The sequence below is a fragment of the Alligator mississippiensis genome, chromosome 8 (genome assembly GCF_030867095.1).
Source record: "Alligator mississippiensis isolate rAllMis1 chromosome 8, rAllMis1, whole genome shotgun sequence".
NCBI classification, from domain to species: domain Eukaryota; kingdom Metazoa; phylum Chordata; order Crocodylia; family Alligatoridae; genus Alligator; species Alligator mississippiensis.
The window spans coordinates 67,272,494-67,288,334 of NC_081831.1; the positions used below are offsets into that span (position 1 = coordinate 67,272,494).

Genomic DNA, 15,841 nt, shown 5'->3' on the forward strand with positions numbered 1-15,841 from the left:
GGAATGCATGTTCCCACTGGTGGGGACGTACCCTATGTGTGGTAAGAAGAGAGGAGTGCAAGAGGCCTAGCTCACCCAGTCACGCCAGATGGCAACACACCTATCTCTACTTCTCTGTGAGGTACAGAAGAGGCCTGCTTCAACTGGGGGCTCCTGCTTTTCTGGGAAGAAACGGGGTGGGAGGGTAGAGCTACAGGAGCCCCCATATCAAAATATGTACAGGGCTCTGGATCATTTAATCCAGCCATGGTACTTATAAACTATTTCCCAGGGAAAGCCTCCGGAGAGAGCTGAGAACACACCGTTCATTGGTATTTATAACTTTTATTTGCAATACTTTAGGTCCAAGTTTCAAACTGCAATATTTTTACACTCAAGACACAGTCATGCACAATCCATATTTCAATTTTCTATTGCTTCAACCACAATTTAAAATAACTTAATATCAGAAACAAAAAAAATCTTAAAAAAAATAAATGGCTGCTGAGGTCAGTAAGATGGATCCATGCCATCAGCACATTTACAAAGTAAATAACTTAGTTCTCTTTTTAAAAAGCTCATAAGTACCTCTTAATCCAAAGTTACAGAAGAATTTCACTACACGTTGTTTTGTTTTTCTTTTCTTTTCTTTTTTTTTTTTTAAACAGATAACACGTCCTAAAAAAAGGAATGTACAGCAAAATGAGATACATTTCTGATAAACAATGAAAATGTAGGATCCTCCTCTGTGTACATTTGTCTGGATACCCTGAAGAAAAATCCAGCAGACACCAGTATCATTGTAAACCAGTTGAACTGGAGCTTAGAGCTGGTTAAAACTCACACCAGTTAAAGAGTTAAAGGTCACAGAATTCTTTTGCCAGACTTTACTAGAATGGAGCATGCGCGTGTGCCCCACACATGCTGTGCAGTATGAACCCATGTATATAACTCTAAAAGAACACCCTAGCGCGGCCACCGGACTGAAGTTGTACTCACAACATTAGTTCTTCTCCCCGCCAGGCCTTTGTCACTTGTCAGAGCTGCATCAAGAAGAGCCGACTTGCCTTTTGTGGTTGACAACAATATTCTATTGAAAGATCTACCAACGTTGCCTAGTGCTAGTCTAAAGCATTGCAGCAAAAAGCGACTGCATTTGCATTTTGTTTGTAACCTGGAAGCTTAGAGGTCAAATCTTAGCAGGCCTGGATGGAAAAGGTTTGCATGCCTCAATGGCATGGTTTTTGGCCTATTCTGACCTGTTAAGCACTGTACCACGTACAAAAAGAGAAAGAAGTCAGGATCCTCTTTCACCTCCTTACTTAGCCAGGGGAGAATTTCCAGCCGCCAGCACAAAGTAACATTCAACGTAGATATCTATGCCTTCCTAGGACCTGCTAATTAAGTGCCAGGTCACACTGCCATTGGAGTCAACAGCAAAACTCTTCCTGACTTCCATAATAGGTGAGCTGAGCCCTACATCTATTCCCTAAGTATGCAGTAAGTTTGGACAGGTGAAACAGAGAACATTCAGCAGCAAAAGGATGTTCATTTAAAACAAGTCAAGCTGACCTCATTCCCTCGTGCTTCCTACAATATGATGCCAGCCAGTAGCATTGAGGAGACCTAGATTCAGGAATGTGCCTGGGACTGCAGGCAGTGCTCTAGTGGAGGCTACACACATGATGGAAGCCATAGACCCATTCTCCAGGTTGAGGAGACAGATTTAAAGCCTTGCCGTAAACAGGCAGTCTAGAAGGGGGTGAAATGAGAAGCCTGACTACTTTATCTCAGCCAGTTACAAGGTTTTGTTTAGCAGCCACTGCGGGCAGGAGGAACAGAGAGGGAGTAGAAAGACTTGAGTTGTCAAAAGCAAGAGATTACAAAGAGCAGTGATGGCAAGACATAACCTCTGTTTTCTCTCTCTCTCTGGAAATAATTTTTCAGCTATTCCGAGCCCCTGAACAGAGTGAAGGCTAGTGAGGAGGACACACCAATAAGAACCACTAAATTCATACCCTCCTCTTCCCTAGACTGCAAGTGAAATTCAGGTTTCAAAGTATGTGCTAGCCCCTTCTGAACTCCATCCATGACTGCTGGTTCAGACTGACCATTCATTGCTCCTGATTTCAATTCTATTTTCCTGTTTATTTTGAGACCATTCAGTACACAACTGGCCAAAGCAGGTGTTGCTGGCTATGCCTTGCAGTAAATGGGCACTAAGCATGAGTGGGTGGGTGTCCCTGGGTCAAAAACAGCAGCATCTGGTATACAAACAGGAATGCAGACACGGTTAGTCCTCTAGGAAAACATCAAGTGCAAAGCCACTATGCACCAAAATTAAATAAAAAGGTAATTTCTCATTAAATCAACTTGATGAGTTATGTTGTCCACAGTTTCCATAGTCAGGGTCAGATTCTGAATGCTCGCTCACCAAGAGTAGCTAAGCAGGGATAGGAACAGTTGCAAATTTAGACCCTAATGACTGAGCAGAAGGCACCAGAGTGAAGAGTATAAGTGTCCTTCCCCTTCCTCGCCATTCCCACAACATCGTGTTCGAGACTGCCGCTATTCCCAAAGATGCACATGTCCAGTGTCAGGCCAAAGCAAGTGGATTTCACCACCACATCATTCATACACAATCCCAGTAGGCTATCTTGGCTATACAACATTTATACACAGGGGAAGGTGCAGGTGAGCTTCTACCAGCTTCAGCCAAGCAATTACCCCTTTACATCAAAGAGAGAAAATAAAGGACTACCCTTTTACATCAAAGAGAGCAAAGGGAAGGGTTTTGTTGTTTCACATGGTACCAATAGAAACCCAAGCGAGATATCAGAATGGTCTCCTTTGAAACAGATTGTCCTTTCCCTGTCTCTCTCAAAACAGGTGACTAAAAATTAAAATACTTGCCCAGTCCAAAGAAAAAACTATTTGAAAAGCTGGAGGCTCTGCCTTCTGGGCTGGAGTCACTTTTCCCACCTCTTTTAAGTTACTGCATGTGAATAACTGACAATCCATTGGTGAAACATGTAGACTAAGAGCCTTTACAAGGCTCACAAGGGCTAATCTAGCTGTACTGTGCATGTCCTGGTATTTCAAGCAAAGCAAACTTTTCTCCTGTCTTCAACTGTAGGTTTTATGGATTCGCTCTGGCTATGAATCAAGTTGTTAACGAACTCATTGAGCAAAGAAATCCACTTATTTACATGCTCAATGTACAGGGGTGAGGAATATTTCTTATGTTGTCAAACCTCTGGCTAAATATTGGAAGTAACATCTTCACAAACAATAGGATATGATTTAGTGTTTCCCTTTCTTAGTGGCTGGAATGTGCTTTGTTTCAGAATAGAGGGAAATCAGGGAGGTTATTTAACAGAAGTATAATGCTGAGATGCACCTGCTAGCCTCAAAGAAACCTGATCAACAAAAATGAAAGATTAAATAAATACTCAAATTCATCTGCGCACAATGAGGTTTGGCCAACCAGTAGCCAACGGTGGAAAACAGACGCACATATTTACAAAAGCAGACGAGACTTGAAAGGTGATAACACCACCATTGCCCGAGCCTGCCACCAAGACCTGAGAGCACTGTAAGATCCAGTCATTCCTTGGGCTCCTGTGAAGGCAGGCAGGAGCCTTAATACATCTATAAGGTTTTTATTCCCCCACCCCCTTTTCTTTTTTCTTAAATAAATAATCTGTACTGTGCTTCTCAAGCTTCCCTGACTTTACTGCTGTCCTGTTCCTTTCTCAGGACCTTCTGGATCCCCAGGTAGCAAAAGGGCCTGTTTCACACTTTGTCATGACAGGGGACTGGAATAATATTCAAGAGCTAGATAAAACTTTACTGTACTATGACTTGAAAATTAAAATAGAAAAAGGCAAATAACCAATCTCTTAGAACCTGGAATGAAAGTATTTGACCAACGTACAATATGTAAATCCTTATATATCTATATATCTATATATATGCTTTTGGCAGCAGGTATAGCTTCTCTCTAATACTTCTTAAAAATATATAGGAGATGCCTCTCAGCAATCAAGATGGTACCAGAGATTTATTGGATTTGTTTGCTTCTTTTTCTTTCTGCAAGGGCAATGCCTATCCTAATGTGCTGTTACTTGAGCCTGTAAGTCATGTACAAGGTTTGTCCCTCTCCAGACTGCTTTCCGCATTAGTATTCCACTTGGAAGTTGGCCTCCTAGTTCAGGAAACTGTAAGAGCAGCTGCCATCTTTCTGCATCTGGTGACGCACAGCATTTAGTGCCGCAGAATATCCCAAAACATAGGGCTTTAGGGATGCTACCGGTCCTGTTAGCAGGCATGTAAACTAATTGGTCCCTGTTACAAAGAACTCAAGTGGGGCTTGCATGCTGGATAGAGTCACTGGCAGGAACTGGATTTCAACAGTATCTTGTCAGTATCCTACGAATTATTTTTTTTTAGTAAAATCTCTGGATTTGCTGCTGCAAAATAAAAGAAACACTTTAAAAAAAGAAAATAAAAATTAAGGCCTCTTATGAAAACAGTTGCATTAAAAAGCTAGGGCCAATAATATTTCCTAGACTGGAGTATGCACTGTTCTGAAGAAATGAAGCTACCATTTAAAAAAAAAATCATCTCATCTTTTTGGGGTTGCTTTGAAGGATAGGGCTGGGGAAGATGCCAACATCTTTAGGGCTGGAGAAAACAAATATGGAAAAACAGTAAATCAAATAGTATAATCTCTCAAGCATAAGGTTTTGTACTCTGTGCCTGGCAGAGACTCTCTGGAAAAAGCAATTTTATTTCAAGGGACAGATGTATGCACCTTTGTGGCTAAGGAAAGTAAAAGTTACACTGGAAATAGAAGCTGTCACTCGCTTCTTTACTACTTGTGTAAAATTCAAATGCATTTCATGCATTCACTGACTCATTACACAACAAAGATGGGCCTTCCTGTGCTTGAACCACTGGATTTTCAAGCTTTAACTCACATTGCCTGGATAGCTAGCTTGGGTTGACAAGGAAAAAAAAAAAACTATCACCTCACAAGAGGGGAAGAACCTTTTCTTGCTTGGGTGGCAATAAATAAACTTCTTCTGCTCCCCAGGTGATTCAGGAAAGGTTAATTAACACTTGACTATGATAAACTAATTACCGCTACCTCAGTCAAGCTTCAAAGAAAACAGTCAAACAGTGAGGACTGGCCAGTAGGCAATACTAAAGAAGAGTCACAACATGAAGACCTGAACAGAATAGGAAACCTGGACTAACACCCCAAACCAAACAAGGGCTGAAGACCTAATCCAGGAAAGGGCTGAGCACCATAAACTCCTCCTAACTAGACCATGAGTTAAAGACATCTAGCACCTTGCAAGGACACTCAGCACCTTGCAGCATCAGGCCTTCAATGGGTGCATCTACATGTGCACATTTATTGCGCTGTAACGTAAAATAACTGTGCAGTACAGGCACAGATCTACACATGCATGCCCATACTGCACAGTAACTATGGCGACTTATGCCAATTTGGGCATGATGCAGGTATCAAATTTATGCCCAATTAGTTACTGCAGAGTAACACACATGTAGATCCCTTACTGCGCAGTAACACTGTCAGTGTAGACTGACTTGGAACTGACTTTAGTCCCAAGCCAATCCACACACAGCATTAATTTACTTTAATGCCAGCACTTGTAGACACCAGCCTATTCCCATTTACTGCGCAGTACATTTAAGCCAGCATAAATGCACGTGTAGACACACCCAATGGGAAATTGCCTTGAACTGCATTAGAAGGCTCTGCTAACAGTGACAAGATCTCTGCTACCCACAGCCAGAATCCAAGGGGCTGTTTCAAAGGGCTTGGATTTTGGCTTAGTCATCTTACTAAAATACAGCAGCAAAAATCCATATAAACTCCTTTGCTGAGTGAAAACGACTCAAATTTGCCACTTCTGAGTAAAAATAAAATACAAATTGCTTAATTAATCCATTTTGTTCCTTTACAAATAAATGTAGTAGTCAGCACAATCCTCAGTCATTTCCAGGAGTTAGTCTCCCCTCGACAAGTGCACACTTGCATTAAAGGGTGTTTGGTGTGTGCACTTTGAGGCGAGTTGAAAGCAGACCCAGTTTATGGCTGTAAGAATATATATGTAGTCCAGTCTGTATTTTTCTTCCTACATTTGCCTTTGCCCTGGCACTATGCAAAGCCTTTTTTTTTTAGATGCCTTTCCTCTTCCGGCTTCTGCTACACTCACTCATGCAGAACTAAATCCTGCAAGCCCTTACTCACATAAGTAGTCCTCATGATTTCAGTGGGATTGCTCAGGTCTAGAGACTGCTCGCCTGGGTAGGAGTTCATAGGAATGGATCCTTCAAATTTATTGGCAATGTTAGAGATGCTACACACCCTTCTTCAGCAGATACAATGTGGACATGAGGACAGGCAAACGCAGTTTACAGAACTAAAAATATCACTGAGCTAAGACTGCCCCTCCTCTACACCGATGCAAACCTAGGTAGGGTAATAATTCATTTCCATAGGACTGCCAGGGCCTGGATACAACTGATGGCAGATCTTAGCCTGTTGTCTTGTAGTTCTTACAGTTCAATCCCACAGTGTTGAGTGCTGGCTGCAAATTGGTTGAGCCTCCTCAGCTCCCTTCAGCGATAGTTCTCTTCATTTAGTCTTCTGTGGGAGCTCTGGGTGCTCAGCATGTGAGAAAAGAGACTCGGCACCTAGCTAGACTGGGCCCGTTGTCACTTGACATTTTGATGATAGTGTACTATTGGACGAGCACTTTCTGAGCAAACTTGCTGATCTTCTTGCTTTTCTTGTTTTTAAAAAAATCCCACGAAGGCAAAAAATAGTACAATTAATTATACGAATCAAACTGCCAGGGACCCAAACACTAGATATTCATGGCTAAAAGTATGCATCTCCAAAGGATGCTTCATCTGCTCTGCTCTTGATATATTTTTGGATTGGAAATACAATTTCACTCTCTTCCTTATCTAAAGGTACCGTGAATGGGCAAATGCTAGAGAGCAGGCTGTGTTCAAAAGATGATACCGTCTGAAGGAGCTGAATGCAGGACTCCGCTGCAATTCCAAGCCATAGCAAAACAAAAAACAAAACAAAAAACACCCAAAAAACCCCAAATCCCAAAAATGGGATTGTGCATCTTTAAGAAACAACCAATTGTTTAAAAGTAAAGCATAAAACGTTCACTGGGGGTCTTGCTACCAAGTTGTTTTACCTTGGAAATAGCTTAGATAGCAAAGCCATTACCTTTCTGTTCTGTCTTGGGTCCTGTTTCATCTTAGAAATATATTAAGGAACCAGAGAGCAGGAAGAAGACACATGATAGGTTTCTGTTCCTTGGGGAACCAAAGAACCGCTGGCCCCCATCATGACTGTGACTGTTTGTCCTTCTACCCACCTGTCCTGCAGCACAAGAGTTGAGGTTTTACAGAGTTTTTGTTCAGTCCTGCCCTGGAGAGAGCTGGTGTGGGGTGAAGCCAGCCCTCAGTGCTAGCGGCTGCTGTTCTTAATCGCTTCCTTTGCTGCAATAATCAGAGGAGTCAGGCTGGAGAGAGGCTTGGCTAGTTTTAAAAATGGATGCTACCAAAAAAGAAGAAGAAGAGCAGATTAGTTTCCTTTCCAACACATTTTTCAGACAGGCTTCCTGGAGTTTTTTTGTGGTTGCTCTAAACTTAAGACCACAGAAACATAGAGCTCCTGGGTCAGGGTCCAGGCAACCATCTCTCACACTTCCATTCAAGAACTGATCAAACACCACCTTAAAACTGGTTGTTTGCCCCTGAGACTCCTATTGGCTAGGGACAGACATTACTCATAAACCAGGTTAAGTGATCAGAAACTGGTTTAAACCTGTAACAGAACAGATATTCAGTGCACATAAACCAGTTTGAAAATGGCCGAAACTGGTTTGAGATAAACCTGGTTGAATGTAGTATCAGTCTTAACTGATTTAGCTCAAACCAGTTTATACAATGTCTGTCCCAGACCCCTTACTGGTTTAAGTTAAAGAAGAAACCCCCAGCATCCCAACATGCTCTCTAGGCTCAGCTGGCCCCTCCCCTCTGCTCTCTAGCTGGAGCAGGGGTGGGGCGTGACCAGACACTGGCCTGCCATGGCCCCCGAGGCAAATTCCTCCCTCTGTCCCCTCTCCCCCTGCTGGGAAACCCTGTGGACTGCAGCTGGGGTTTGCCAGCCCCAGCCGCACCTCCATGGCTTTCCTGCAGCCAGGCAGAGACAGAATTAATTCCTCCCCCTGTCCAACCTGCCTGCAGCCAGGGAAGGGATTAATTCCACAGCAGTCCCAGAGTGGTGGGGAGAGGCAAGCTAGTCCCCTGTGTGCAGATCCAAGACCTGAACCTGTGAGCCCAGAGCTAAGACCTGCTGGACCAGACTGAGAGGCGGGAAGTGTTGGCAAAGACGTGACAATCATTCATCACACATATGTACTGGAGATGGAGTTAAGGGAAGCTGCCGACAGCTCCTGGCTGGAAGTTGCAGATCAAAGAATGCAGAGCACTACATTTACATTATAAAGCAGAACCTGTAAAACCTAAACATAGCCTTTCTGAATGTCTGGCTGTAAGGAGACACTCTGCCCTCAGGATTACTAAGACTTATGCAAGGCTTTCTCTTGTCTTCCTGCTTTACATTTTAAGTTAAACTAAGTTGTGTATGCTGTGTTTTGCTGGGCTGTATCTTAGCTTAGGTGCAGCTTTTTGGTTGTTCTCTGTTGTATCCTTTTCAAATTGCTGGGTTCAATACATGCTTGCTTCAGAGAAAGGACTTTTTTCCTATCCCCTCTTCTCAGTCTGACAGCACCCCCCCATCACCCCCCACCCCCAGGCTGGTGGCTGGTATCCTGTGTGTCCTGCTAGTCCCAGGTGGTGCCTGGCCATACCACCTCCATGCCAGCAGGGAGGGGTGAGAGCCTTGGAGGGCATCTCTCTTCCCTCCCCTTTGAGAGTGGCTGGCAGGCATGCTCTAGCACTCCCCAGGCTTCTGGCTTGAGCCACTGCAGGCATGCGTCTGCATTTCCTGCATTAACAGAGAATGCCTGTCCAGTTATTAATCAGTGTAAGCTGCGCAGCTTAAACTAACCTGCAAAGAGTGAATCAATTCAAGCTCAGGGTTTTTGAATGTCTGTCCCTAGCCACTGGGAGGTGTTCCAGAATTTCACTCCTCCCATGGCTTGAAAACTTTGGTTCTAATGCATGATTCTAATTTAAAAATGACAGAGTACTATTTAAGTTTTTGAAGGATATCAAGGGAAAGCTGATTCCTAGTTAACATAAGGATGAAATTAGCCCAACTTTTTGGGGGCCCTGATCCTGTATTGAGAAGCACTGATGCACAAGTTCTAATTGAAGACTCACCTGAGTTGCCTTGTATCAGAAGGCAAAAATTTGACTGCAGTGTGCTGGGTGACATAGTAAGTTCGCATATTAGCACTGCTCCTTCAGTCTACTCCATGGAGATAAAACAAGCAATCTGCAGCCCTCCAGCATCCCAGGAGGTACTGCTCCTAGGCCCTGTGCCCCACCCAGAGCAAGAATAAAGCCCAAGTGTCCTGGCTTTTAACTATGTCCCTGCACACCAGACTTCTAGTGGCAAGTCAAAGCTATGCAGGCAAGAAATGGTATTAAACCTTAACATACAACATTACAATGACTTGCAATTGTTCCAAGTGAACACATGACACCACCCTCATATTTGCAGGATATAAAAGTCACTTTTCACTTGCAGTCTCCTCCCTTCCATAGTTTCATAGTAGCTAGGGTCAGGAGGGACCTGAACAGATCATCTAGCCTGACCCTCTGCCACAGGCAGGAATGAATGCTGGGTTCACAAGACCCCAGACAGGTGATCCTCCAACCTCCTCTTGAATTTTCCCTTCCCATTTTACCTGCAAAAGCTCCTTGGCAGATCCTCTCCTGTCTACATCCATCTCAAGACAGCGGTTCAGAAAGTCTCGGAACACAGCAGAGAGTCTCTCGGGATTCTGAAGTTCGGGAGTGCCATTGGTAGCTATCAGATATAATGCCTAGAGACAAAAAAAAAAAAACCTCAGACAGTGTAACCTCTTTCTTTCAGGTCCTCAGCTTCTCTCACAGATTTTTGTGTTTAAGGCCAAGTCCATATCAGCCACCTTTTTAGAATGAAGTTCAGAATGTGCTTTTCGATGACATCCCTACACTGGCAGAGGCCCTTATGAAGACAAAGTATCAGTAGACAGGAACTGACAAAATGTCTAGGTGTAGACTAGGGCTAAATACATACTTCAAAGGAAGCTGGAATATTAAAGCACATCTCTGCAGCATTCACTCTTTCCTTCAACAATGTTTACATAAGACTGCAGTAGACATTTTCATTCACTTCGGGGTAACTGGCAATCGAAGGAATTTGGAAGTTAGAACTCTGGTTCAGTGAGTCAGTTTTTAACTTGGATGGGAAGACAAGAAATTTAGAGCCTCATTCTCAAAAGATACATACAATGTCGAGCCTAATTTATATGCACATTTCTATGCACACAAAGGAGATGCATAGCTGAATGGAAGCCTGGAAGCCAGATCTTTTACAGCAGTCTACAAATTCCATATCAGCTTTCTTTAAATGAAAAATTAAGCTTTAATGAGCTACATAGGAAAATGACTAATACTATCCATATGGCAGGGCCACATTCATTATTTTGATATTAATTTTCACATATTTCATGGTGTTTCTATGCTTCCAAAATGTAACAATGTTCTCTAGTGCCAATGCATAACTGCATCATAGAAGTTGCTAGGGAGTGAACTGGGGGCTTGGGACAGCTCAGCTAGGGACAGTCAAGGGCTTCCTCACCTGGAGAAGCAGTTTGCAATTTATGCTTCCAAGTAAACAACCCATTGAGAGGAAGGGTTTTTGAACCCGAAAGCTTGCTTAATAACTATTCTCCAACTATTTGGGTTGGTCTAATAAAAGATATCAAATTCACCCAAGGAACCTTGTCTGCCATTGAGAGGAATGAATTCACACCTTAGAAAGGTAAGACTACATCCAACATGCTCGTTTCATGTTCAAAGGTTATTCTCACAATTACAAGGGCTGGAAATACATTTTGAAAAACAAAAACAGTGAAAACTACAAGTCTGGAGAATTCTTCTACCCCAAGGACTGAATTCCACCCAGTTTGGGAATTTTGGGGAAAAAATAACATTTATTTCCATTCATTTATTAAATCCAGGCTTTTAATTTTTATGGACAAAACTCAGCCTAGGGTCCTCATGAACTGACTTCAGACAACTGACTACAGACTTCAGACATCCTGTACTTCCAGGCTGCTCTGAAACCTCTCTGACTTTCTTGTTCCGAGCATCTAATTGTGACACAGTTCTAAGGAAAGGGCATAGACAAGGACTGTGAAGATCAGCAGACATGCTTCACTTGTGACCTGAGCATAGAAAGGCAACAGACTTGATTGTCTATGCCTCCACAGGATGTTGCTGCAACATAACGTTTTGAATCGTTACCAGGACAGCATTTGCACAGCTTGCAAAAAGTAACTGTGGGACCCCCATCGATTCTTTGAGCCTGGACTTTCAGAATGATAATCATAGGCCTGGAAATCCCCAGTCGATACTGTCCCTACTAAAACACCGTCAGCTCTGTCTCGCCGGCATTTCAGTACACATGACTTTGTTACTGTCTTAAATATAGGGCAACTGCTTCTCACAAGCAAACTGATACTTAAGTTTGTTATCAAAGGGTTCCCAGATTCTTAGGACAGATTCTGATCTTATTCACACCAAGGTATATCCATGGTAACTTAATTTGTGGCATCATATCTCTGAGCTGCAGAATTCATAGTTGAATTGATTTCTCAGTTGTCCCACTTGCGTGACTCCATGTGTACCAAAGACATTCATAACATCAAGCCGAATTTTGGTTCCCAACAGATGCCAAAAATTACTGACCCCTGCTGTGGCTGTAGCCTACACTGCTTCAAAAAGTGGCATTTTGGGATGATAACTCATATGTATGAGTTGAAGACCAAGGGCTCCAGTTGAAGAACATAGGTGAAGACAAAGGGTTCCAGTATTACCATGACATACTCACGGAGGTCATCCCTACGGGGGATGTTGGCAAGTTTACATCATGGTAAAAACGATGTAAACTTTGTTTTCTCTAGGTTTTTACTTCAGGATCACTTAGATGCATTACTCTGAGATGAACAAAAACCCTGAAGTTTTTTAGTAGTGAAGCGATGTACCAGTTGGATCTGCCTTGTTCTGAATTCCAAATTAAACATGAGCAGCAAGTTAAATACAGCAGCTCTTTTATTTGTTGATTCACTGTGCTATTTTCTTCATAATACATGAGTCATGAAGAACAGTCAGCTTTGGCCAGACATTGCAGCCTTTGAATATTGCTATGGCAAAGGGAAGCAGAAAGGGAGGGGGATGCATTTATGTCTTGTAACTATCCCCAATGACATCAGGAGAAAAAACCATCCTATACCAAAAACGTAAGAAAATTTCATATATGTAGTAAATGGATTTCTACAAAGGGTGGGTAAGTTCATAAATGTATTTGGCATGGCAAGAAACCAGGAAGGATTCAGCTGATAATTTTACAGTTGCAATTTAAAAGCAATATGCAGTACTTCAATGGGTCACTCAGATACATGGGAGGATTGATTTACAGAGGACTCTGAAGTTTGATATTGTAGGATGTCAAGTACTCCAGGAATATTTTGCAATAGCTGATAAAAATTGATGCAATGAAGTTTATAGATAAAACAGCCAAAGCATGTTTGTTTTTTACTTCAAGTCAGGGTGAGCCAGCATGGATTTCAAAGCACAGTTTTTGTATTAGGGCTTGGGCACATCTCTGGTAGACTGAGAATCACTGTGAAATGAACCTAACACTCTTGTAGGGTATATTCAGGAACTAGAAGCTAATTAGACTCTCCAGAGGGTAGAGAAAGGCACATGTATCCTGGACTCTTTGTGACTAGTAAAAAGGCTATAATCTGAACAGGATGGCACGTGTTTACTCTAGGTCTGGGAAATGACACATGCATCTGCATCAGGACAGCTATTAACTCAGTTTTTGATTAATGACTTTTAAATGCCTTTATTATTTATTTATACATTTATATTGGTGCCAGCACCAATAGCACCTAGGTGCCTTACATTATTAAAGCAATCATTCATAAAATAAAACCACTTTCAGCTTCAAGCCTTGCAGTACTCCCTGTCTGCAGACAAAAAGCAATGAACACAGTGAGATGTAAGTCAGCTGAAAACCTGGCCAAACAAGCAGATTCCTAGAAACTGCCCTGACCATCCAGGAATGGTGTTTTTGGATGCATGGACCCTTCACTGAGGATGCCCTAAAGAGTTTACCCCTGGGAAAAGAGTGTAACATGGGAGGAAGGACAGATTTCATAGATTTCTAGGGTCAGAAAGGTCATCGAGTCCAACCCCCTGTCCCAGGCAGGAGAGAGCACTGGGCTTATGTAAACCCAGCCAGGTGCTTGTCCAATCTGTTTTTGAACACCTCCAAGGTAGGGGAGAGCAACACCTCCCTTGGAAGTCCATTAGAATTTCTTCCTGATGTCTAACCTAAATCTACTGTCCTTCAGTTTGTGGCCTTTATTTCTAGTAACCCCGAGGGTAAACAGAGTATCCCCTATTCCCTGCTGACCCCACAATGAGCTTGTAGAGAGCCACAAGATCACCTCTCAGCCTTCTCTTGTAGAGGCTGAAGAGATTCAGGTCCCTCAGGCTGTCTTCATAGGATCTCACCTGCAGGCCCTCAACCATACGAGTAGCCCTCTTCTGAACCCTCTCAAGGTTATTCACATCCCTCTTGAAGTGCAGCATCCAAAACTGGACGCAGTACTCCAGCTGCAGTCTCACCAATGCCACATAGAGGGGAAGTATCACTTCCCTAGACCTGCTCACGATGCACCAAGTAATGCAAGAAAAAGTGCAGTTAGTTTTACTTATTACCTGGTCACATCGGCGACTCGTGTTCATTTTTGCGTCAACTATGACTCTGAGATCCTGTTCCACTGCCGTGGTGCTCAGAATGGTACCCCCCAGTCTATAGGTGCATTGGAGATTCTTTCTCCCCAGGTGCAGCACCTTGCATTTATCCTTGTTTAATTGCATTCTGTATTGATCCGCTGACTTCTCCAGTCGATCCAAATCAGACTAAAGTCGCTCCCTGCCTTCCAGTGTGTTTCCTGTACCCCATAGTTTGGTGTCGTCTGTGAATTTGGACAGAGTACTTTCAACCCCTCATCTAAATCACTGATGAAGATATTGAACAGCACTGGTCCAAGGACAAAGCCTTGGGGGACACCACTGCCCACATCTCTCCAGGAGAAAACCGACCCATCCACCACCACTCTCTGGGCGCATCCCATAACCCAGTTTTGTCACCCATCTTACTGTGAAAAAAATCCACCAGTCTACTCTGGGTGGGAAATGGTACAACCAAATGAGAATGCAGTCACAGGTAAGAAGCCTAACTAGTTCTGCAACACCTGACCTGCACCTCCTAAAGGAGTTCCAATCAGCCTGTTGGGATCAAAGAGGTAGCAGGATTCTAGCATTTCAGAGAGCCATCTGGTAAGCTGGTGACTCGAGTCATTAATGGACCATGCTTGATTTGAGGTCAAACACAGAGCAAGCAGGTTCCTGTGAGGAAGCTGATACTGTATTGAATGCTTTCTTCACAAGGGAGCACAGCAAAACTGGTGCCACTCACAGAATATCTCAGTAGCACCACAGATGTAGTCACATGCGTCTTCTCTTATACCTACCATGGGGTAGGGCTCTCTGCTTGATCAGTGTCATGATGAATGTCCCTTCCCAGCCTCAGGGCCCAACTTTTCTAGGTCCAATGTCAGAGGCAAAAGCCCCCACTGTAACCTTGCATCACCCCACAGAGTGGACTGCTCCCTATTTCGGGAACCTGCAGTATCCCTTCAGTGAGCACCACTCCTAAAAAGCTTACAGTTTTCCAGGAAAACCAGGAGTGTTTGCTATAAAGTGTACCTAAGAAAGCCTACCCCTCTAGCTTTTATTCATGTGAAACACAGAATGTGCAGATCACTTCTGCACTGACATTCCTTCTTTAGTGGCAATGACCAATGCCCTTTTTCCTTTAGTATTAACTCTGCGCCTCTGTGGGCACATCCACACATGCAAGCACATGTGCTTGCAGCAGCTCAAATAGAAGCAGCGCAAATTTGAGCCAGGGCTTTTTGCCTCAGCACACATGAACTTTGATGTGGGGCAAATTGTGCCACTCAGGGCAAAATAACCCTACCTGGGTCCTCCCAGATCTGCAGCCACGGGGAGCTAGAGCCTAGGGTCAGCACTTGTGGGTGGCTGTGGAAGGATGTAGGGGGCCGTGGGCCATGCACCCCCTACGCGTTGCCACTGGCTGGTACGCTGATTGCCCTGCACAGGCAGGCAGTGTGCTTCAGCACTGGGGCAATGGCCAGCCATAGAGACACTCCCTGGCTGACTACCAGAGTGTCTCTGAAGGACCCAAGCTTCTGGTTGAATCAGGGCACAGTCCTGGACCATACCCTGTCCCCCTTTTTTTACCCAAGGTATTTTTTGACCCCTGGATATCCAGGGATCTAATTTTGACCCTGCACTGCAAATCTGCAGTGCAGGGAACATTTTTTTGTTCCTGCACATGCCTCTTGCAGCATCTCAAAGGACTTTGCAACGCTGCAAGAGGCACGTGCACACTCATCTGGACATGCCCAGTAGGTTCTGGCAGAGGCAGCAGTTACAAGGAGCTAATGTGTGCAGTCTG

General features: G+C 43.6%; 1 protein-coding gene across 1 annotated transcript in view; it reads right to left on the reverse strand.

The window, feature by feature from the left end:
• Positions 1-308: 308 nt before the first annotated feature.
• PAK3 (p21 (RAC1) activated kinase 3) overlaps positions 309-15,841 on the reverse strand; it is a 111,315-nt gene continuing 95,782 nt past the window's right edge. The window contains exons 14-15 of the mRNA XM_019487819.2: positions 9,921-10,058; positions 309-7,597 (exon numbers count right to left, since the gene is read on the reverse strand). Coding sequence (XP_019343364.1) covers positions 7,508-7,597; positions 9,921-10,058 — 228 coding nt within the window. The 3' untranslated portion in view covers positions 309-7,507. The remainder of the gene's footprint in view (positions 7,598-9,920; positions 10,059-15,841) is intronic.